At 40.2% G+C, this 25,463-nt stretch overlaps 2 protein-coding genes across 2 annotated transcripts; both read right to left on the reverse strand.

Annotated features, from left to right (window-relative positions):
• Nucleotides 1-652: 652 nt before the first annotated feature.
• Nucleotides 653-17,296, reverse strand: kcnn4 (potassium intermediate/small conductance calcium-activated channel, subfamily N, member 4). The gene is made up of 8 exons (XM_072461243.1): nt 16,827-17,296; nt 10,885-10,980; nt 8,124-8,566; nt 6,826-6,961; nt 3,460-3,570; nt 1,929-2,050; nt 994-1,227; nt 653-929 (listed from the first exon to the last, which is right to left on the reverse strand). The coding sequence occupies exons 1-8, from the start codon at nt 17,160-17,162 to the stop codon at nt 926-928; spliced, it is 1,482 nt and encodes a 493-aa protein (XP_072317344.1). The 5' UTR covers nt 17,163-17,296; the 3' UTR covers nt 653-925.
• A 665-nt stretch (nt 17,297-17,961) lies between these two features.
• LOC140373904 (protein BTG3) lies at nt 17,962-24,337 on the reverse strand. The gene is made up of 5 exons (XM_072460638.1): nt 24,321-24,337; nt 21,609-21,792; nt 20,590-20,727; nt 19,117-19,474; nt 17,962-18,917 (listed from the first exon to the last, which is right to left on the reverse strand). The coding sequence occupies exons 2-5, from the start codon at nt 21,785-21,787 to the stop codon at nt 18,708-18,710; spliced, it is 885 nt and encodes a 294-aa protein (XP_072316739.1). The 5' UTR covers nt 21,788-21,792; nt 24,321-24,337; the 3' UTR covers nt 17,962-18,707.
• Nucleotides 24,338-25,463: the final 1,126 nt, after the last annotated feature.

Genomic DNA, 25,463 nt, shown 5'->3' on the forward strand with positions numbered 1-25,463 from the left:
TTGGCCAATAATTGGTGTTTTTGGTGAAATTCTATCCCCTAAACCTTTTTAAAGAATCAAATAATTGTGGCTTCGTTGGTAAGTAAGCCTAAACACAGATTATAATGTTAAAATTAAACACTGCATGGTCATATAGTTTGATTATATCTAGCAATGTGGCAATGTTTTTTTCCAAGTAGTTCCAAGTAGGCATACATAGGCAGTTTTCATATTACGTAATCACACCTGCTTAAAACATACGTGAAATTATTATATCTATATCTATGTACTATTTTATCACTTTTTTGTGATTTCACGCTACAGAATTGACAGAATGAAATGCCCAGCAGAGGTCACCAAACTGACACAAACCATTGATGAATCAGAATCAGAAAAGGTTTATTGCCATTGTCAATGAACAAAATTTACAAACATGTATGGAATGTGGATAATTGAGATTGAGGTATGGTTTTTAGGCTGAATAAAACCTTTTAGAAAGTGACAAATGTATATCTTTATGTTACTGTTTTTTTTTTTTAGATTTAATCTTGAATGAATATTCAGTTATTTACTGAATTAAACAACTAATACAGTTCAACAGAAACATTTGTTATATACATTCTTATTCCATAGGAATACAGTATGGACAAAATCAATTGTTAACCTAAAAAAATTCTAAATCTCTGAGATCGGCTGAGATCAGTTCACTAGAGGCTTTGTCACAAATACTGGAAAATACAGGAAATCGATCAAATGCCCCATGATTTCATCATTGTTCTCTGTGTAATTCGACAGCGGTGAGTCATGGTGCTGTGCTGAACACCAGGCCAGAAGATGAGATCTTTGTTCGGGATGCCAGTCTTTCAAGTGGTTCAGCATGTTCAGATGACCCTGTGCCGAGGGTTCACCCAGTCTTTCCCAAGTGTTTTACACTCAGTCAACCCTGTCACCTGAAAAGAAACAAATACACTCAATCTTTGTGACTTTCACACTTCCTGCAGTGAGCCGTTTTACCTGATCTCTGTGCGCTGTCGCAGGACATGAGAGAGCATCTCAGACGTCTGCTGGAAGCTGTGGTTGAGCTCCTCTAACTTCTGCTCCATGGACAGGATCCGCTGCTCCAGTTCCCGGTTGGAGTTATTCCAGTTTGCACTTAGGTCACACATTATCATCTGCATTTTTGAAAGGTCCACCATTTCACTGGCATAGTCTCTCAGTTTTCTCCGTTTGAGACGAAGATGGCGAAATCTGTTAGAAGAAAGTTACCGGTAAGTATAAAGATACTTTAATTTTGTAAAAGAATTCTATGAATTATTTGTAAGTGTTTTTAATGTAATCACAAGGAAAACGGGCAGGCAATTGGGTAGATATAAAGAGAACATATTATGTCAAATTGACATTTATGAGCTTTTATGGTGCTCGAGTGCTCAGAAAATTCCTGTTTTCACCTACCCCCTATCCCTGACCACATCCCTGTTATTAGCTGTGATGAAAAAATGTCCCCTAGCCACTTTTCAAAAATAAAAACCCATGTAAATGACATTCTGCTGTTTGTTACAGCGAGTGAATTATAAAGAGCTGAAGCTTATCAGTTTTACAGATTTGAAAAGAGTTAACGGATCTCTTTCTATTTCTAGTTAGTTTAATTTAGTGCAACTAATGCTGTGAATACACCAGATTTAGCTAAAAGCTAGTTTCCACTCATAGTCCCACACAAAGTCCTTTTGGATCAATATTGCTTTTTACAATTTTTTTAAAAGCAAAATGACGTCACTGAGTAGGCTATTTTATTAACATCACAAGTAACTACCTTTTTTTAAGTTTTGAAGCGCTTTGTGACTTTTGAAAGGTGTGATATAAATTGACTTGGCTTGCTAATAGTCATGTAATATACAATCCCTTATCCTCCCTGCTGTAGATATGGCCCTCTGAACATGGCGGTCACTCACACTCGGATGGCCTCCAGGAGACAGCGCTGGTGCCTCCGGTGCTCACCGCGGCTCCCGTGACTCAGGTTTGTGCGGTGCAGCAGCCAACACTCTCTGAGCACGTTAGCAGCAGCGTGACGAATCTGTCAGTCAAGCGGTTCAACACAGGAAGAACAGCTTTAATGATAACAAAGTAATCATCTTATCAACCATTCCAGGAAGTCAGTAATGTTTACCCCCCTAAGAGAAATATCTATACATATTACTAGAAAGTACAACCAAAGATTATGATATTGTATTACCGCACAAAAGTTGTGTTACTTTTCCTTCACAACGTTTAGGCCATATTCAATTAATTCTTTACCTCACTTAACTTAATTATTTACTTTTAATTTATTTGGTTTGGCTGACAAATAATCAGGATTATACTGTATATGCAATAGCCAATTCAAGAGTAATGTGCACTCTTTTTCTACTACTACTACGTTATATTGTACTGAAAATTACACTAAACTGTATTTAAAAATGTATAAAATATAACTGAATTATGTAACTGTATTATGTCATCCGAAATCCAGCTTTCAGACGTTTCACCTGTGTGCACTTTGATTCTATTTGTGTCTGTTTGTCTTCCTGCCCCCTTAACTGTAAACCGTCCACCTAATGATGTCACTGAAGGTTATTAATAGAGCCTGTCCAGCGACCCATCCAGATGTCTTCCCTTGTTCCAACCAGTGTAAGTGTGAACGTCGGATGCCCCATAACCTCACCACACACGCACAGGCCCAAATAAAGGCCGTTTCGGGCCGTGAGGATGCTCCTCGGGACAGGATGCAGCCACCAGAGGCAGGAAACGGTTGTATCCTCCCAAGAACTCTGTATTTACATCAGGTATGACCAGTCTGCTGCATTGAGGAATCAGCTCGTTCTGCTGCCTCACCCACCCTCCGGATTGTGGATCTCCTTTCCCTTCCAGTAACTCAAATAGCTGTGAACTTTCTCCTTACACATTGGGTAAGGAACCCGCTGCAGCCAACCTCAACAGGAAAAAGCCTGGACAACTTGTGGGAATTGCAGCCTCTTCCTCAAATCCACCCTCACATTCTAATCTTAAGCCCTTTGCAAAATACTGATCTTTATTTTCTACTTGCTACATCAATTGGTGGTTGTTCTCCCTCCCTCAAATAGTGTGTAAATGTTTTTTCCCTGAACCTGTTCTTTCGTCTCTCTTGCATTTACTCACAAAACTTTAGTGTGACGCCATCTATACCTTTTGTGAGTGAGTGCTGTCTTACATGTGCCAAGGTGCCCGAGAGGGTCTTTTAGCCCCCACCTGTGCAAGTTAGAAGGTGTGGGAAGTGTGTCATACACCGATCGGAGAAAAAAAGAGATCCAAAAAGGCTCCAGTCCCCAGAGATCTTCCCATGTTATTTTCCTCTTCACAAGATTCCAATTTGGCCAAGCACAATTTTAAGGCAGGACAAAAGCCTTAATGAATGTGTAATCACCTGTAATTTAATTAGCCAAGATGTTAGACTGAAGGATGACTTACCCTTTTAGAGATCTGTATATCCAGCATGAAGATGTGGACATGCTTCTCTCCTTTGTTCAGAGCCAGCTTTTTAGTGACAACTGCGACCAACATGGCAGTGCAAGCGACGCCCTGAGCACAACAATCATAATGATGTATTTCGGAATTACTGTTTTAATTATATGCAAGAATGTAACATGTAACAATGAAACGCCGTATTCTAATATTGCTGAATTGCATCAAAATAAAACATTCACTAAGTTACCTGGTTTCTTCTTTGTGAAGCATTAGACACACAGAGAGAAAAGAAAGTATTAGAGAAACAAACTTGAGCCAGTATTACACACATATGTAATAGTTTAACTCAGTTTGCTTTTTGCAGCAGTAGCCAAAGCACACCTAAATATTATCTGAAATCGATTTCCATGAGCTTTAATCCGTGTTAAAATGTGTTCCCCTCATAATTAGCTCATTCAGATGTGTATTTCAATTGAATCATACCTGTGTAAGTATTGTCCCGCATTTGGAGGCCTAAAATTCCTGTTTTCACTTCCCCCCATCCCAACCCATTGCTCTGTACGTACAATCAATAAAACATTTTAACTTTGTGTCATACAGGTTCAAATATATCATAAGCATAACAACAAATGAATGAGAATCCACTGCTTTCCACAATGACTCACTATGAAGATAAACAGGAAGTAAAGTAAATGGACCCGTTTCTGTTACCAAGCGGTTTTAGATCAATATTACAATTTACAATACAAAAAAAATGTTTCCGTGATATTTGACATATTCATGTTTTTTTTCCGGATACATTGTACTATAACATAAGTAAATCATATTTTTACATTTTATCAGTGTAAATGACAATATCGATTATTAGTAATAGAAACAGGTTCATTGAATAATAAGGCTCTGTGTAGTTACATTTCACTGTAACAAGCAGCAGATGGTCATTTACATGTTTTTATTTTTTATAGTGACATTTTACTTTTTTATAGTGACATTTTACTTTTCAATTAATCACAACTAAGTACAGGGATGTGGGTGGGGATAGGGTGTAGGTGAAAACATAAATTTCCTCAGCCTCAGTTGCAGGACAATTTATATAGTATTATTCAAACGTGAAAGCATCAATCAAAATAGAACGTTGAGCAAACTAATGATGGAGAAACACTCTCATTAATGTTGATTTTACAAATTAAATGTAATTAAAAACATTTTCAGCTCAGACGTTTTAATGCTTTTACATTTACTTGAATTGTATATTTTCCACCTCTGCCTCAATATTCTTTCTCAGCATTTCATTGCAGCAATGATGGATTCTCAATGAAGTGTGGAAGATACACATTCTTTCCTCAAAATCCTCCATCCACATTTGTAACCCCGTTGTCAACACTTTCACAGCTCAAATCGACATTTCAGTATATGTTGCATCATGGAGGAGACATTATTTAGGTAATGGAATGTCTTTTCTGTTACCAATAAAACCTCCTGCCTTTTTATGAGGAGAGACTTGTTAATCCAATGCAGTTCACAAACACTTTTAATCATTCAATATTTCAGTCTCCTCTCTTTCTTGATTCATTGATTGAAAACATTAGTTCTATCCAATTGAACTAACTAATAGCAGTCGCAACACTCGTCAGAAACATTGCAATTAGTTTTTTACTCTAAGATCGTGCAGCTCTTCGTCAAACTGAACAATGAGCTAAATCACAGGTCAGAAAGTCCAACACTCCTGCAAGTATACAAGATTTTTTTTTTTTTATTTCCTTGTAAATCACTAGGCACAGGTTGGCACTGCCTTCCCTTGTCCTTTTGCCAAATACAATAAAGCACCTAAAAATGGACAGGGTGGAAAGTTTCCCATTATAAGAAGGGAAGCTTATAAAAACAGTAGGAGAGATGGGAAGCGAGTGAGAGGTTTCTTTGCTCAGCTCTGCACACGAGACCTGCCTGTGTTATCTATCATTCAACCACTCCTGTATGCAATTAATATGGACTTAAATTATTGTTCTACCTAATATCATCCTTAAATCAATACTGTAAAGGTCAAACATGATCGGTCAGCTCCTATCTCACTCCTGCTGTTGTTGCAGCAATGTTAGTGTTTGGTTTTACTGGAAAAAAGCAGCTTAACTGTAGCAAATAGCAAAGAAGTGAACCATAAAGAATATAGGAAATGTGATGAAGTGAGTTTCAGAATGGTGAAGAAATAGGACAGTGAAAGCATTTACCAATTTAAAACAAAATATTTTATCTTTTGAACGGTGAAAATTCCTCAAAAAAAGAAGCTAAAACCCATGAATAGGATACGTTGTGATCAAATGCTACATCATACTTTTCTTATCTATGGATTATCACCGTTTCCTTAGTAATTAACTATTCAAAGTTTCCATCTTTTGTTTTGAAAGGTCAAAAGTCCTAAAGTCACAGGAAGTTACAGAAAGCTGAAGCCCATGAATAGCTGAAACCACTGCTTTCACGTTGTTCACAATTTTATCAGAACATTTACCAAATAAATATAACTCCACAGTAAATTAGTCTCTTGTGGATGTCAAGATTGTTCAGTTAATTGATGATCAGGATTATAATATAACAATATATAAGCGTGAGAACTAAAACATAATAACTTGTGTAAACATGTCATAAAGCTAGAATTGTGGAAGAAAGTAAATGAAGGATTTTCCATCCCTAATCTCTGGTAGTTGTTATCTCGGTAAAGTAAAAAACACAAAAAGTAGGGAAACAACCAAAGAGTGAAACAGTGTAGAACAGAAACAGGACATTTTGTTTTGTGGTGATGTGTTTTTTGTCATAAACGACCAAACACTAACTATGTTGAGATAAAAAAAAAGTATAATTCTTTGTACTTTTTGAACTAGTTGTAGCATTTTAATCTAGTAAACATTATTTTTGCTCTGATAAGGTATAGTTTATTAATCGATAATTGGTACTGTATAAAATATAATAAAATCATATGAACTAAGTAATCTATATTTATTAGAATTCAAGAAGTAAAATAAGTTATTTGATTTCTGTCTATGCTCCAAAAAAAGTAAACCTATTATAGAATGTGTTATCTGGATGTTCATGTCAATAATTATGAATAGTGTTTTTTATCTGGATGTTTATGTCACATGAATATGACTTTTACATTCAGAACGTTTGATTTCATAAAAGAGAAATGGTGATAAAAAAAAAAATGCGTGAATCAGTTGTAAAATCGTGACGTTTCTTCACAATAATCGTGGCACTAAAATCTGACATTGTGACATCCCTTGCTCCAGATGAGAATTGAAAACATCTTGCCAAACAGCAATGGTTACATACAGAACACAGCAAATGGGTTTTGGATAAACGTGTTGTTTGTGCCGTTACCATGACGCCGGTGAGGAGACAAACCACTTTGCCACAGCCCGTGTTCGGCGACACGTCTCCGTATCCCACTGTGAGGAAGGTGATCGCGATGAGCCAAAGGGCCGTGTTCATGTGGTCAGTGGCGGCCTTGGTTTGTCTGTAAGAAGACGAGGAGGAGGAAAACCGCTTGATGCCAATTATTCAACCCTTCTCAAACACACTGACATATTTTCCATGACCACGGGATTTGTCCTTCCACATGGTTGGCTCAGAATTGAGACTCACTGCCTCAGTTGGGTTTAAACATTGTGTTGCAGCTGAAAGATCATCACCTGCAGCAGTTATCCAGTAGGAAGCTCGGACCTACTGTAATCTTTTTTTTGGACAGGCAGTGAATATGTGTTAAAGTAAAATTAGGTAAATAAATAGGTAAATTGGCTACTATAACTGGCGCCTGCTGAATGAATGTGAGACTGAATGGTTGTCTGTGTGTCTCAGTATTAACCCTGCGACGAGCTGGCCCCTGTCAAGTGTGTACCCAGCCTAAGGCTCAAAGTCACTGCGATAGGCTCCAGTCACCTGCAACATATATAATTACCGTATATGTATTGCTTCCTGTGGTTTGGGCCACAAAATAGACAAAGGCAAAGCATGTTTTTGTCCTTTTGTTTCCAGAGCCCAGCTCACACAATATGAGTGCAAAATCTAAGCCTGTTGTCATTTATTGTTGTTTATTTTAAAAAGAGGACAGAGCATTTTAATGTGCATAGGATTCATTTGTAAATATGCCAGATTTCGGCTGCAGGCAAGTTTCCATCTGTTGGTCCGGACGTAACATATTTTTAAGTTGATCTAATTTCAAAGACAAACAATAAATAATGCACAAAATCTGGTATTGTCAGAATCATATCTGAAGGAGTTGTGGAAGTAACAAGTAAATGTAACTGAGTACCTAAATGTATCTATCCACTTCTGCTGCATCATTTATTACATTTCTAAATCCTCCTTAGAGGCAAACCTTAATTTTAATCTACATAGGTCATAGGGAAAAAGAAATATAATGATGTTGTGTCTATATACAATGCTTGTATAAATATGCAAATATTGTGTAATTACTGCACATTGGTCACAACTATTATTAATAAAAAAAGACAATAATATTGGAAGGAAAATGTCAAGAAGAACGTTATGTAAAAATGTTTGAAATTAAAATAAATGTTGTCATGTGATGGATGTTCAACAAGAGCAAATAGAAGGGAGTTCAATTGTAGATGATGTGAACGTATAGCCTTTAATAAAACATAAAAAGTGCAGTTTACCTTTCACACAGCGTGAGCATCCAGGACGCAGTGAGCCAGAAGAGCAGGATGAAGACCAGCAGCGTGCGGGCCGGGTACTTGTTCATGAGCACCTTGAGGACGAAGCGAAAGGTGAAGTTGATGTTGTTCAGTGAGCCGATGCTCCTGTAGGAGGCGCTCAGGAGAACTTTGCTGTGCAGAAGTATGGCCCTGTGCACCAAGTATAACCGCAGGAACATGAAAACAGACAAGAGCAGCTCCAGGTTCATGAAGCCGTGTCCAAAGTGTCCCGTCACACAGAGAGGAGCAGCGGACGAGGACGAGGAGTTGTACGAGAGGCCAAACTCCCAGTACGCCCCGACCGGATGCACTGCACACACCAACAGCTCCAGCGTGATCACAAACACACGGTGACTGGTCATAGCAATGCGCCAGTCCACCTGGTTATGGTCAATGATGAACAGCTGACAAGAGTAACAGAAGGAAGACGTGAGAAAACAATCATATAGGAGAACAAATCAAGAGCGCAAGTGAAATGTTGGATGGAATTGGGAGATGTTTTTGCTACTTAATTTAGAGCTGAAGCAAACACCAAACAACCATTTAGTCATGTCCATTTATGCAGTGGTGGAAAGTTGCAAATCACAAAAGTAAAAGTACTGCAAGCGAAATGTGAAGGTATCTGTACATTACTTAATGAGCCCCTAAAGCTGTACTTGACCCTTTTGAGTACAAACAATTAGATTAAAGCCTTTGTGAAGCTGACCCTCTGTAAGTTTGTATTCTGATGTCTGTTAAACTCTAATTATAAGTAAAAACAAGCTCTGCACAGTTTCATATATGTGTGAGTAAAGCTGGTTTCTGGAGCGATCGGATTGGGATAGGGATTAGCATTTGTTGGGTTTTGACAATTATTTTTTCAAAGCTGAAGATAAATTCACCAAAGATTAATTTTAGGAACTTTTAATAAAGCAAAAATGTCCAAGCAGAATCCATAGAAAAGCCCTATTAATTGATTTTTTTTTTAAATAATAGGGTAATTTTATTATTTGTGGGTTTGGAGAACAAACTGACCCTGATGCTTCAGAGAATTATTGATTTTGACTGGAAATAAATGGGTTATAATTTTATTTTTAAGTACAACATATTAAGCCGCTCGAGCTTTTTTTTTTGCTATAATATTCCACAGTATGCACGAAAATATATCTGAATAGGGAATATTGTTCCTGTTATAAACTGCTAATTCACAGTGGATACTTTTGATACTACTTACTTCCATACATATGAGAGCAGTAGCTACACTTTCTACTTCACTATATTTTTTATCTGAAAAGTAAAAATTACTTTTGTGTTTGAGGCCGTCTGAAATGGCCATGGTGACATCCTGCCTGAAGATTTGGAGTTCAAGATTTGATTCGGCTGTTTCCTTTGACCAGAATTGCTTCGGTACTTAAATTAATTAATTAATTAATTAATTAATTGTCTTCTTTATTAATGTATGTACTATGCTGTACTGTGCATTTGTATGTATTACATTTATTTTTTACGAAATTATCTTGGGATGATTAACAATTTTATATATAATGGTGGCAATGGTGGAAGAAGTACTTAATTTCGTTACTTAAGATAAATTACAGATACAGGAGCAAAGAAGTAGTAACAATATTTCACACGAAATGTTAAAGCGTTAAATGAGGTGATTTTGATTAGTAATTGTGCAGATCTTTGGTCATCAGTAGAAATTCAAATAATTGTTTTGATTTTTGTGGTAAATTTTGTGTGTATATTTTTGTTCAAGGCTCAAAGCCAGCACTCAAAATAACTCAAAATGTAAAAAATGTGTCCCTAAAACCATATGGAAAGTACTTTCTACTTTTCAGTCCAGTTAAAAAATGTAATGGCATTGATAGTAAAGATACTGCTCTTAAACAAAGTGACTTAAAAGTTAAAGGTATCCACAATAAAATTTATTTAGGTAAAGTAAAGAATCCTAATTTTTTTTTTCTTTGTTACTTTCCACCACTGTCAACTTGATCCATAGAATCAAAGCTGTTATAATAATGTTTTATTGAGGACAGTTGTTGCTGTTTGTCAAGCCCTTCCCTTCTCCTGCTTATCTCAATCTGCCATTTGCAGGGCCATCGCTTGTCTCAGTTTCACATGCTGCAGTCGGAACATTTAGAAAAACAATGCTGATGTAAGTATTCAGTCACCAGTGTAAACGCAGTATAATGTACAAGTCACAAACCTGAACATTACAGTTTGTGCTTGAGGTTACACTGTTTTTGATCGTGCTTGTGTAGATTCATATATATTCACTTTCAGATTAATATATTTTGTATTTATCCTGAAAAAGAATGCATTTCTGGGTGGAGGAATTATAGATACACAAAATACAAAATGCCATTTAAGTAGAAAATTGCTGTAAAATTGGTGTGATCCCTCATGTGTCCAGGACTGATCCACAGTAGAGAACATTTCTAAGGTAGTCACAGGACAATGTTTTAAAAATCAGGACGTTTCGACTTCCAGACTGAAACGTCTCGTGACGTCTGAAAATTGATTTTTAAAACATTGTCCTGTTGTCTACCTTTGAAACTCTCTCTCGCTGTACCTAACCCTAATTCAATGTGACATGTTGACAATGTGTTTGGAGAGATGACAGAGCAGGTCAATCACTTTGAGATCTCATTATGTTCACACTTCTATTTATTTAGAATGTTGTTCGTTTCTTTAGTTGAATATTTTCATCACATTTACACTTTATTTTTCATAGACTCACCCTGATGTCTTTATAGTGGAAAGCTACAATAAAGATTAAGAGACACCCAGTGGAAAGGCTGATGGCTCCATTGATGAACAAAGCACTTTTGGAGCCCTGCAAAGACAACAAGGGAAAAATAAATGAAAAATTGCATTGCATTGTAAAATCTTCTAGCACATATTTTGATACGATCCACCAATTTATTTGGAAATACTCTTCTCTCTCTGAATGATGGTGTGTTCCATCATTCAGAGCAGGTTGGAGAGCTGTTCTGCAGCAGCTGACACAGCGTCAGTGGAAGATTTGAAAACGGACTGGCGGTTTCATGTGGTTTGCCATTAAAAAGATAATTACAAACTCTCCAAATGGAGGAAACTTGAGCATGTAGGTGGTAAGGAGTGACGTCCATTGGCAAGGTACAAAAGTTTTCCAGAGTCTCAGCCGCAGCATCCACTGCCTCTCTGCACTGTGTCTAGGTCTAATTAGGGACCCCACAAAAACATTTCAGCAGATTTACACAACACAAAGACAAATTGCCAACTCTCACAGACAGAGGGGGGGGGGGGGGGGGGGGGGCTATACAGTGCCTTGTGAACCATGGCCAGTAGGAGTAAAACAGCAACATGCAAAGACAGACAAAATGACATTTTAGTGGTAATTTAAGATAAGATAAGATAAGATAAGATATTCCTTTATTGTCCCACATGGGGAAATTTCATTGGTGCAACGCAGGTAGATACAAAGGTAGATACAGAAGAACAGATCACTTATAGGAAGTATGAAAAACACTTTCAGTAGAAGATCTCCTATAAATAAATAAAAACTCCCATAGACAAATAAATAAATACATACCATTGCATGTGATCCCGACAGTAATTGCACATGAATATGTGTCACGACAGCACATAGATTGCACATGAATTTCACAGTAATTGCACATGAATTCCAACAGCAATTGCACATATGACAGAATTGCACATGGTTAGGTCAGTATTGCGAGTGTTCAGTACTAACAGTTTTTGTTATAAAGTCTGACAGCAGCAGGAAGGAAAGACCTACAGAACCTTTCCTTCACACATCGAGGGTGGATCAGTCTCTCACTGAAGCTGCTCTCCAGAGCGGAGAGAGTGTCCTGCAGGGGGTGACACTCATGGTCCAGCATAGATGTGAATCTAGCCAGGACCCTCCTGTCCCCCACCTCCTGCACCGAGTCCAGAGCACAGCCCAGGACGGAGCTGGACTTCTTGATGACTCCTCTTCCTCTCCCTCTCTGTGATGCTGCTGCTCCAGCAGGCCACACCATACAGGAGGGCCGATGCCACCACAGAGTCGTAGAAGGTCTTCAGGAGTGGCCCTGTCACTCCAAAAGACCTGAGTCTCCTCAGGAGGTAGAGCAGACTCTGGCTCTTCCTGTACAGTGCGTCTGTGTTATGAGTCCAGTCCAGTTTGTGGTTCAGATGAACACCCAGGTACTTGTATGAGTCACTCTCTCAATGTCCCGTCCCTGGATGTTCACTGGTGAGGAGGCAGTGGGGTGGCGTCTGCGGAAATCCACCACCATCTCCTTGGTCTTCCCCGCGTTGATGAGGAGGTGGTTCCGCTTACACCAGTCCACAAAGTCCTGCGCCAGTCCTCTGTACTCCGCGTCATCGTCGTCCGTGATGAGTCCGATGATGGCAGAGTCGTCAGAGAACTTCTGCAGGACACAGCTGTCCGTGTCATGTCTGAAGTCTGCAGTGTAAAGGGTGAAGAGAAAGGGCGCGAGGACAGTGCCCTGGGGCGCCCCCACACTGCAGGTCCGAGTGTCAGACACACAGTCCCGGGCTCTCACAAACTGGGGTCGTTAGGTAGTCCAGGATCCACTCTGCCAGGTCATACTCCACACCAGCCGTCTCCAGCTTGTCCCTCAGGAGCAGCGGCTGGATGGTGTTGAAGGCACTGGAGAGATTGAAGAACAGGATCCTCACAGAGCTGCCAGGCTTTTCCAGGTGAGAGAGACAGCGGTGCAGCAGGGAGATGATGGCGACCTCCACTCCGATGCCAGACCGATATGCAAACTGCAGCGGGTCCATGGCTGAGCTCACGGTGGAGCGGAGGTGGTCCAGGACTAGCCGCTCCAGTGTCTTCATCAGGTGGGACGTGAGAGCCACTGGCCTGAAGCTGTTGAGGTCTTTGGGGCGCGGTGTCTTAGGCACAGGTACCAGACAGGAGGTCTTCCAGACCTGTGGTACCACCCTCAGCTTCAGGCTCATGTTGAAGACATGCTCCATAACTCCACACAGTTCATCTGCGCAGGACTTAAGGAGCCTGGGGCTGATGCCATCAGGTCCTGCTGCCTTCCTCACTTTAATCCTCTTCAGCTCACTCCTCACCTGTGCTGCTGTGACAGTCAGTGGTTGGCAGGGGGACCGTGTGCTGGGGGGATGGGTGAGTCCAGGCGAAGTGGGGAGCTGATGGTCCGGGGCGGAGAAATGAAGAGGAACGGATGCAGGGCATTGTCCAGCTGTGGAAGAGGGAGCATGCAGCTGTGCAGGGGGAGGGGCGGGTGACTGATCAAACCTCAAGAAGTGAGCATTTAAATCATTCACCCACTGTAGATCCCCCTCTGTCTTGGCAGGGGGGATTTTGAAGCCCGAGATGGTTTTCAGGCTCCTCCACACTCCCTGAATGTTCTTTTGCTGCAGCTGCTCCTCCATCCCCCTCTTGTAGCCGGCCTCAGCCTGCCTGATCTTCCTCCTCAGCTCCTTCTGCACAGTCCTCAGCTCCTCCTTGTTCCCTGACCTGAAGGCTCTCTTCTTCTCCTTCAGCAGAGCCTTCAGTTCACGGTTAATCCATGGCTTGTTGTTTGGAAAACACCGCACCGTCCGGGAGGGAACAATGTTCTCAAAACAGAAGTTGATGTAGTCCGTGATGCACTCCGTGATGGTGTTGATGTCCTCCCCATGTGGGTCATAAAGCTCAGTCCAGACAGTGGTGCTGAAGCAGTCCCTCAGAGCCTCCTCGCTCTCAGCAGACCACATCCTCACCTCACGGGACACCACAGGCTGCCTGCGCACGATGGGTTCATACACAGGCCTCAGATGTACAAGGTTGTGGTCCGAGCTGCTCAGGGGAGGGAGGGGGGAAGAAGAATAAGCCTCCTTGGTGTTGGCAAAAAACAAGTCCAATGTTCTATTCTCTCTGGTGTGGCAGGTAACATGCTGGGTGTATGTTGGTAGAACAGAAGAGGGAGAAGCGTGGTTAAAGTCACCAGAGATGAGGAAGAGAGCCTGTGGATGCTGTGTTTGCAGCCTACAAGTGCAGGAGAGCAGTGCTTCACAAGCATCTTCAGCATTGGCAGACGGGGCCACATAGACTGCGATCAAAATCACATGTGAGAACTCCCGGGGCAGATAATATGGCCTCATGCCAATAGCCAATAGTTCAATATCCTTGTTACATAGCTGCTCCCTCACTGTGCAGTGTTCGGGTTTGGACCAGCTCGTGTTCACATACACCGCCAGACCTCCACCTCTTTTCTTCCCGGATTCTCTAGTTCTGTCCGCCCGCAGCAGATGAAAATTGTCCAAACCTACAATAGAGTCTGGCATTTCTGCTGTTAACCAGGTCTCTGTGAAAATCAAGACGCTGCTGTCCCTATAAATCCTCTGGGACCGCATGAGGCTCGCTATTTCCGTCATTTTATTTTGAATTTAGATCAAACTGATCCTTGCATCAAATCTACAGCAGCAGAAGCCAATGTACAGCAGTTCATGTGACATTTGTTTGCAAAATTGCTTAACTGGATTGCATAGTTTCATGGTTTTCTAGAGTTTCTTGTACTATGGTGCAGCAATACAACAGAGGTATTGTGTCATTAAATTAGGGACAGGAAGACAAGAGGCACCATGGGTTGTTAAAGGATGACTAAGTTTAAACTACAATCTCCATTGGTCTGTTTCACTGCGGTAATCTTGGACACACTGAGATGAAACATCTTTCCAATGCCCCGGCGTTTTATGGTTCAAAGACTTAAAAACAGCTTCTTCCACTTGGCATAAGACACGTTTAATAAGATCTTGTTCAACAACTTGTTCAACAACTTTTCTGGTGGAGGGTCTGTCACCTGATTGATGTCATGGTCTGGAACCATGGTGACAAGCAGGTGACATTCAAGTTACAGTTCACATCTGTGGAGAGACACGCTTGCAGTAAGAATGTGTTTTTCAAGATTCTTTAGTGCCATAAAAACAGTTTAATAAATGCAAGATAAATAGCTTAATGCCATGCTGTTTAACATTCCAGGCAAATGTAATATCTCCTTAGAAACACATGTTTAGTTTTCTAGATACATTAAACTGAATGAAATATAGGCCTAGTCTACCAACAGACAGTTATAAATGGGTGTTTCCTGTATCAGAAATCAAACTACACCAAGCTCTTCTTGTAGCTCTGTGTTTTGGCCGTCAGGTAAGAGGATATTGTGCTGCATCCTTCACACTGCCTGCTACTGAATGAAGCAAAGCTGGGAGACAGCCTGTGCAAACAGCCTAATTATCCACTAAATGATGTGGAAAGATAATCTCAAGTACTCAGCAATCAGCTCAAGGGAAGGTGGTGAAATGTGGAAAAATTTACCAATAATAGCTCTGTTTTCCGGCATTAACATGAAAAGGAATGCAAAAATATAACTTTGGCTGGCACTGATATAGATGTGGAACATTTTATATCCTCCAGCACACTTCCATCATGTGAGCATGTATCTCACTAAAACCATATACAGAAAAATGGGAACGCAATTTTACACATCACATCACATTACACAGTTAAATTAGGAGAGGTCTTCTGAATATCATTGTCCAAATCTTATATAGTGCATCAGCATTTCCACACTCTACTAAAGCAGGATGCCATGTTGTGAAGCCCAAACAGAAAACACCTGTTCATGGTTGGTCCCTGTAAAGCTCTAGTGCTTATGTCACATTGGTGTCCAAATGTCTTTTCTCTCATTTCATTTTCTGAGAACCGATCGGATAAATTTGCATTGTTTCTTTTTTTTTAATGTTAGTTCAGCAATTCAACATCTTGACAATGTAATCAATCATTCTGAAAACATGGAGGTGGTCTGCAGTTTTGGCAGTATGTGCATGAGAACATTTTTATTCCTCATGCAAAGTCAGGGGAGTTAATAATTTGTTGATTATATGGCCCCGGCATTGTTATCCACTGAGATCTGCATGTTAATGTCATGAGGCTGTGCTACCAAAAAAAGTGTCTGGAAATGGACTCGTAATCAGTGGATCAGGGATCAGGGGGGGGGCAGAGCCCAGGTGCAGTGCTGGAGCTGCTCTAGGGCCTGTAGACTATACTCAGGAACACTGTTGTGATGAAGCAGAGGTGTTGAATGATATCTGGCACAATTATGACCAGATGTTGAGTGGTTTGGACTAAAATTTGGACTAAAATATAATAATCCAATAAATTCATGTCCTTTTTGCGTGAACACATTTACAAAATGTATTTTGTCAGCTTAAGAAACAACAAAACTACTTAAAGTAACCGTATTTCTAGAGGTGGCAATATCATATGATTCCATGGAAATAGAAAGTTAAAACTATACTTCAGAACATTCTCCATACATTGAGAATATTATATTAGATGCATTTTCTCTGCATTTAAGTGCAAAAAAAAAGAAGTCACTTTATAATGTAAACAATAACAGTATCAACATAGTAAATATAGTAATAATTACAGGTTGCATGAGGCTTGTGCAGAGCATTATTTATGCCACTTCAAATTTGAGCGTTGAATTCTTAATGAAAAGTTTATGATAGATGATTCAGGCTTAGTAACTGCTTAGTTAAGATTTAAGCCTGAATCATGCTTAATGAACTTTAAGTTCATTATGGCTGTTGAAAGTACAGTTGTTATAAAGTGTAGCCCCAATGTGCATGGCCCACGTAGAGTCTAATGATACTCACAGGATGGTACACAGCGGGGCACATCTCTGCGTGGATGATCATGAGAAGTATCCCAAGAAGAGCCGTGGCCAAGGCCGAAGCGCACAGGCGTTTTTTGTCTTCTAACAGGAACTTTCTGTCTCGCAGTCTGTACAAGTCGTCTCCTTCTGTTGGACTGGTCTTTTTGCCTGGGATGGACACGTCCGAGTCAACGGCTGTTCCATTAATAAAGCCTTCGCAGTTCACGCAATCCATTTTGGAAGCTCTGCGCGCCCCGGGGCTAATAATATTCATCTCCAGTGCGCATTCCAAAACTTTGTCCACTGTGTGCGCGCACTCGTCTTTACGCGCTGGCATCTGTGTCCTCTCGCTGTCAGGACGTCTGGCCTGACGGACGAGACAAACGGTCCTTTTTCTAGTGTGTCGCTCATAGAAGTAGCGGTCTTACCTCGACACTTTACACTTTACACTACATCGTCACCTTAACACTCCTACTCCCCACCGCGCGCACTGATACCATCTGCGCGTAATTTCGCCCTAACTCCTCTAATTTGCATGACTTATTATAGCACTATACATCACCACACCGATTATAGAACAATATTTCTGTGCTGGTGGTGCACGCTCAAACTTTGAGGACCTTTTTATTTCAACTGGTCAGTTTAAAAACATTCTAAAGTGGTTTAGTTGAATTGAATATACAGACCAAACATGTATCGAATGGTTTTCTATAATTTGCGTTTACACTGCGTTTTGTGTCATGCACGTTTAACAGCTCGACAGTGACCTCTTTTGGTTAATTGAGTAGTTTTCACTTTTGTCCTGGGTTTAGCAGTTACAAATCCGTGTTCACGGGGACGTTTAGAAAGTCGAGACGATGTAGGCAATATCTGAGATTAACTTTGGTGAAGCAAAATTCAGAACTGTGGCAGCGCTCTGCTTCTGTATCTTCTCTGCTTCAAGACGGCTCTCATACACACGCACACATGGACACTTATTTAAGGTTGAGGTTTATTAGACTCCCCTCCCCCCCCCCCCCCCAAAAGATCAACAATTGTTTTCATTTTTAAAATCCCCACCGGTGGGTTCAGATTAAGAAATCCCTGCAACACAATTAGGCTTTACCAGCACACAGATACATGGTGTGCAGCAAAACGTGGGTACAAATTTAATCAAAGGGTGAATTATTAAATATTAGTTAATGTATAGGACGCAGTCAAACAGGAAAATTGCATTAAAATATTTTGTAAAATAGAACACAGATCATAGATTGCGTAAAACCATTGCAAAAAAGTTTGACAACACAGCCTGCAGTATATGACAAAGCTTATAAAAATAAATACAATTTCATGTATTAGCTGTGGTTCTAGTGCCACCAAGTGATGGCCAAATATATTACAACAACAAAAACAGTAATTGTGCTTCACATAGTCATATACAGGGTATGTGCTATTTACAAGCAGTTCATAAACATATTTTAGTATACAGAAATTCTAGTTGGATTAAAATAAAAATCATTTTACAATTGTGATTATCAAATACAAAGAAGCTGCTTGGTTGTCCAAGAGAGAACTTAGAAAAGACCGTCACCTGATTTCAATATTTGGTATTAAACGTATTGCTGTAGGCTCCTGAGTTACGTCGAAGCACCCATTGCTGCCATTTAAATGTGTAAAAATATTATATTCATCAGTGCAGACCTGATTTTATTAATTTAAACCCATGCCACTCTAATCCATTAATAAATCTGTGCCACGCCACAATAAATATAGACGTTTGAATAATATAGTTTGTGCAAAGAATAACGCTGTACAGAAGTATTTGGCCCAAGTTTAGCTGATCACAGACAAGGCTCAGTTATAGGAGTATCCAGTGCATCTTCTACTTCAGGTCCTGAGAGGTTTAGCCCTTCACTGCTCCCCACGGCTGCAGAGCGGCCTGGGGCAGGATGAACTGGGGCGAGGGCTGGGGCAGGATGTAGTATCCGACGAGGGGCTGGGGCGGCGGGGGAGGAGGGGGCGCACACAGGGTGGTCAGAAACACAGATGGAGCCTTTTTGTACGGAGACCACACCGGAGTCGGCTGATAATAGTACTGGAGACTTGGAGGGACCTGGAGAGACAAGTCACAATGTGAGCAAAGCCGTTTGTAAGATGTTCCTAAATTCATCAAGTGAAACCAGTCTTAAATATTTTAAATTTGGAATTATTATATATTTTTGCTTAATAATCCTTATTTTATATTTGCAATTAACAAAATGTTTACGAAAAAATGAATGAATGACTATATAAAAATATATTAAGATAATTACCATGTTCCTGACATATTTGACTTTATTTAGCCTTTCTGTCTGACGTCCCCGAATCCTGGGCACCATTGCAATCGTGTAGGCGTCTCCTTCTGCCGTTTCTGTCTTGACATCTTTCTTTTCTTTTTTAGACTTTCCCTCTTCATCCTTGTCCTTCATCTCCTCTTGGTCTTTGGATTCCTCTTCAGTGTCGCTGGACGCAGTGGAACCGCAGTCCGAGGAGGTAGCAGAGTGGTAATCTGAGGTGTCCAGGTTCAGGGACTTGTCTGACAGCGAGTCTTCCTGTGAGATCTTCAAACTCTTCTCCTTTTGTTCCTCTGTGAAAGCCGCAACTGTAAAAGGCCTGCTGTTCTCTCCGGATCTGCGGAGAAAATACAGATTTACTCAGTTTGATGTTTTGGTCGTAAAGAGAACACATGGAAAATGTGTAAATTTACTGTATATTTGATTAAAACACTCTTTTGTCCAAAAATGTGCTCCACCAGGACCCTCAAACTGCTTCAGCTGGGTGAAATTTAGTAAAATCGGCAGAACAATTGATAAGCAAAATAATCCTTAGTTGCAGCCCTGGTCAATTTTAAATTTAGACCAACGATCTATCCTTGTAAGGATAATGATTGTTTTCCAACATTAATGCAATGGCAAATACCTAGAACTCTTCATCTTTCCTTTTGGTTGCAACGGCAAGTAATCTCCATGGTCGAATACGTCCCAATACGTTTGTTTTGATAAAGACAATTTTTTTACCAAAATTGGTGATCCGACTATGTGCTGATCTACCGCGTAGTAGGTAGTAATTGCCTCGAGAAGGTTGACCCTTTTTATGCAACGTCCTCTTCTTAGATTGTATTATGATTAATTTGTGTTATTAAACATTAAATCAAGATCCAATCACTTAAATTATTTAGTCCAAGAGTCTTTTAATTGACAGGTCTAAAACCAATCCTCTTCTGTACAGCCCGTAGTTTGAAGCAAAGATCAGACTTTAGAGGAAGACATTTGACTATTGTGATAAATAGCAGGTTAAAAAGTCTCTTATCTTTTATGTAATATTTTAATAAAATATATTAAAAAGGTCCATCACCCAGGTTGAGATTCAGTCAATGCAGAAACATCCCCTCTACTTTCCCCCCCCATCTGCTCAATCAAAATCGACCAATCCCCCAAGTGTGAATAAACCATCCCTAAAAGTCGACAGACAGACAGACAGACACTTTTGGGTAGCAAATATTCAAATGTCTTGATGGTGGATAGGCCCAAACACCATGTAATAGTATGTTTAGGGCGAATGTAACTTTGGAAATAATGAAGGTACGTTAAACTATCCTTGGAGGAAAATGCAACCCCATATGAGGCATGTTTACCACCCCTTAAAAGCCGTACACTTATGAATCATGGCGATTCTTGGCAAAACATTACTCAGGGAACCGAAAGAGAACAGTGTCCTGATCACACACAGGTCAGACCGTGACTCACCTCGCGCACACCTCCAGCGGGTCTATCCAGAGGGTGAGCTCACGAGGAAGCCCCAAATCAGAGGGTTTCAACTCGCTCTCCGCACACGCCTTCAGCACAGCCTCGTCGGACAAGACGCCATGGTTTATCCGAATGCACCTGGGAGGAAAAAACAGAAAATGTTCAGTAGGTTTAAAAGGAGGAAGTAATTGTTTGTTATGATGGTTTCTAAATTGATTTTAGATTATATTGGGCCTGAACCTAAATATAATGATTGTATAAGCCAACTAAATCCACATATACAGCTGAATTTGAAGGGGGGGTCAAGAACCCCAGAGTTAGAACTACTGAAATACAAATTCTTCTGGCCCTCAAGAGTGTGTGACATCAGCAAATAAAATTAAAACATTAAAATCAAAAAAGGGAAACTATGCAAGTTTTAATGTGGTTGATTCGAAACCTTCTTTTATCCATGTTTTGCCATGAATGTTCGACTATGGAAATGGAATAAAACTTCACAATGTCCATGGGGACTAGCAGATTACTTCACCAAAACAAGTTTTATTTTAAATCAAAATGCTGGTAATTAAATAAATGAAAAAATAATACCATACTGAGGAACATACTGGGCAAAGCAATAACATTTACCAGAAGACAAGCAGGTGACAACCCGCCAACAGAAAACATACACAGTGCATCTTTAATAATTTATGAGTCCGGGATCATGTTTATGCAACACTGGCAAAGAGCCCATAGAGATGCACCAGCCAAAACAATGTAAAAAAGTAAACAAAAGTGCGCAGGAAAACCACGAAAAGCTGCTGGATCACTACAAGTAAATACATTAAATCACAGTATAGAGTCCAAATACATAACTTAATGCTTTGTTTAGTATTTAACATCTAAAAATTGCTGTAACATTATGAAGTCAATGAGGTGTGATGGCACACTGTTGAGATCTATTAATAAAACAACAGTAAATATGATAATGTGTAAACTAGGTTATCGTAAGTATTTGGCAGTTGTACTTAGATCAATACCTGAACGCCTGTCCTTTGCTGGGACTCTCAGGATACCAGTGGTCATCATACCGGTCACACAAATGCTGCTGAAGCTTTTCTGCAAACAACTCTGCTTTTGTCTCTTCAAGCTTGCCTCGTGCCACAACCAAGCGCTTCAAGAAGTTGACCCCTGCTTTCACCTCTCGTATCATCGTCATGGTGACTGCAAAGCAAGATACAAAATATAGCATTCATTTAGTTAAAGAAAAAAAAAAAAAAAAGAAGAATAAATAAATAATGTGCTTTCATTATTGCAGGCTAACACAAACCATTAGAGCAATTAGCTGAATACCATATGTTGAGGTTTCTTAAGACAACAGCTAAAAATGTATGACTTGTCTCAGTAACGTTTAAGGTTTTTTTGAGAAATACAAATAGTTGTACTGAATAAATGCATTGTTATTGTAATACCTAGAATAGTTTAATTCTTAAGTCTTTTGGTATATTGGTAGCACTTTGGAGACTATGTTGGTGAAATGTGCAGTACAGATAAAGTTGGATTGATTCATAGCGCACCTTCAAAATATTTGTTCAATTGCAAAACTAAAGTCATAGTATAACAGCTAAGAGGAAATTGATAGTTCAGCAGTAATTTCCAACAAAGATTTTTGAATACGGTTATAATAACAGCAGATGATCGTTCCACTCCCAGCCCTATTAATCTACCTCAAAAGGCAAATGTATGTGTTTTTTCTCTTGCAGACCATGATTTCCTTTCACTGGAGTCATGTGGGGGAGAGGGAACTTCAGCTGTGCCGATAACAACACTTCCCTGTGTAGTTGCTTCACGCCTTCTATTTTTATAGTTTCAGTGCTTTACATACTGCATGCACACAAGCCTCAGGGACAGGACTCTGCAACTAGTTTGCCTCGATACCTTTTGTCAATGCAAATGTAAACCTGTTTTCACATGTAAGCCCTTCTGACATGCAAATGACCACACCATGTTATTTATCTTCTGATAGCGTCTCTGTTTGGGTTGGGTGCCAATGTCAGTCTGACCAAAGAGGAGAGAGTTTATTGGAGGCCAGGAAAAGCGAGTTTGCAAAAGCAACAAAACCAGTTCTACCCAAAGCAAATGCACTGGTCTTGCGCTACAGTTTTTAGGTCACCCGTCACAACTCTTCTTCGTGTTTGTTGAGTAAATTTGTTTTTGCATTTTGGCATTTATAAATTTGCAAGTTAATGTGACAATAACAGCCAAATAAAAAGCTGTGCGTGTTTTACTAGAAATAAAACAACTTAATTTTGCTTCTAAAATTGTCACGATTATACATTTTTAGGTCTTGCAATTATATCGTGACCTGAACAATCATAATTAGCGATTAACCTAATAATAATTGGGATGTTGCTAGACTTGCTATTATTTATATGTAGAGCCACATTGTATTTTAGAAAACAAACTAATAACTTTAAAAGAAACACGCCATTAACCTAAAAAGGCAAGTTGATTTGAAAGTTTCCCCGAAAGTGCAATTGCTTTTCTTGATACCCCATTGTTTAAATTCTACTCAACTAAAAGCAAGCACAGGATATTAGATCCAAACTTTTTTTTTCCCATGGCACTGATCCTTTAAAATTGTTACGCATGCTGTAAACAATAAACAATGAGGTAAATGGTAAGAAAGTCCAGACAGTGCCCACACTATCAAGACAGAGAGATAACACGTCATAAAACTTTTTCAATCAGTCTTATTCATGTTTTTGTTTCGGACTGTTTGTTCAGAGTTGAAAATAACGGATTACAACAAGATTACACCAGACAACAGCAGCATCTATTATCAATACTCTCCACGGGCTGCAGTTAAAGGCTAAGTGTATGTGTACTGCAACTATCCTTTGATTACTTCAGCCATAAATCATGTATTTGTGCGCAAAATATAGGCTCACAGCACAACACGGACTGCTAGAGGGAACAAAATAAAGTTGTGTATATTATTAAGAGTGCATAATTAGCATTTCAGAACAGCTCTTTTACACTTACAAGTATCCTACGAAACATGATCAATTCAGGCACAAATATCAAACAGGGCGAAATTAAGACTAAAAAAAGTGAAAGTTTAGAGGAAACTTGTCCTGTGTTTAATGTTGGATTAGGGATGTTCGACAACAAAGTCTGCTCGAGACAAAGGAGACGCAACAAAGCCCAAGACACGTGTTAGCGCAAAGTTCGACTTCGGTCAAAATACACGAGACAAATCTCTATGACAAAACAGCAGTTCTTCACAAGAAAACCAAAAATCGAAACGAGGTGACCTGCAAGGAAAACCAAAAGGGTTTTGGTTATATGACGACACGGAAACCCCCCGAGTGAAATACAGAAAGTTAGGAGGAACCGCTCTTAACTAGAAGAAACAGGCCAAATTGAAAATAAAATTTAACAAGCCAAATTGAAAATAAAATTAACCGGAAGTTTGTAGACATTTTTATAGTATTATACGCTTTCAAAAAAATGATAAGAGTGAGTGTGTTCACGATTTTTTTGTTTAAAACAAGACAAAAGACATAAATTTGTACCAAACCTGTGGGAAAAACACTACTAGTCTGTGCGTAAAAGGAAATTGGCGAACATATTTATAGCAACGTTGTCCCGCTATTTACTCCCAAATTCACAAAGCAGTAAACACATGTTGAACAAAGTCAGTGAACAAGACTTTGATGAACAAATGTTTGAAATAAAACTGTACTCACGATAAAAGGCAGTGGTTAAATCCAATTCTACTCGGTTTGGTCCGTGCTGTCGGTGGCTGCTGCTGCTGCGCTGGACTTATTGTGGTCAGCACCAGTGGCACATGTTGCTTCCTTGTTCTTTCTCTTCGCTTTTGCGCCGCGACGCAACAGCGCATGACGCACGATTACAGTCAGCGTGAGTCACTTCCTTTACACGGCGCGTCATCCCGCCCCATGACCCGCCCCCCAGACCGCCCCCCAGACCATATTTGGGCGTGAGTCAAGGCACGAGTCAAGGTAACGAGGGAAGTATTTTGTGTTCATCTGCAGATGTGACCTGGCGCAACCACTAACTGCAAGTTCGCTCGTGTTGTGAAAGAGGTTTTGTCAGTGAGATTGTCACTTTCTTTTAAATTTTGAATTAAAGGGAAGTCGTAATAATTAAATATAACATAACTAGTTAATGTCCGTCTTGGCACTTCCCCGCCGTGTTGTTGCTAACTAGCATTCTTGCTAATTAACATAACTAGACCAAATATTTATGAACGAAATGTGTCAACCATAAAGTATTCTGGTTACCATTTTACTGTTTTAATCCTGTAGGTGTTTTCAAAAGTTCTTTCCGTGTTTGTAATGTACTTTCAGGCTTTCCACTAGAGCCCAGATTTAGGCCTACCACATGTACCACGGGAAACCTTTCCTCGTTTCAGTTGCAGCAGGGTCAAGTTGGGGGCCTCTCTCCGCCTCTTGAGGATAGAAACTGAGCTTAATAAGATGAAACAAATTAGTTTATCACTTATATTCACCATCTGGGATTTTTTTCCTCTCCTTGAACCGACACCTTAACGTGGTGGAGGGGTTTGAGTGCCCGAATGATCCCGGGAGCTATGTTGTCGGGGGCTTCATGCCCCTGGTAGGGTCTCCCAAGGCAAACAGGTCCTAGGTGACGGGTCAGACAAAGATCGGTTCAGAAGCCCTCTATGATGACAACAATAACAAGGCAGTTTACGTCGCCCGGATCGGCGTCACCGGGGCCCCATCCTGGAGCCAGGCCTGGGATGGGTGCTCCATGGCGAGCGCCTGGTGGCCGGGTCTTACCCCACGGGGCCCGGCCGGGCACAGCCCGAAAGAGCGACGTGGGGCCGCCCTCCCGTGGGCCCACCA

This window comes from Eucyclogobius newberryi, unplaced genomic scaffold, assembly GCF_026437365.1.
Source record: "Eucyclogobius newberryi isolate DKJ021-1_F unplaced genomic scaffold, fEucNew1.0.hap1 SCAF_3, whole genome shotgun sequence".
Taxonomy (NCBI): Eukaryota; Metazoa; Chordata; class Actinopteri; order Gobiiformes; family Gobiidae; genus Eucyclogobius; species Eucyclogobius newberryi.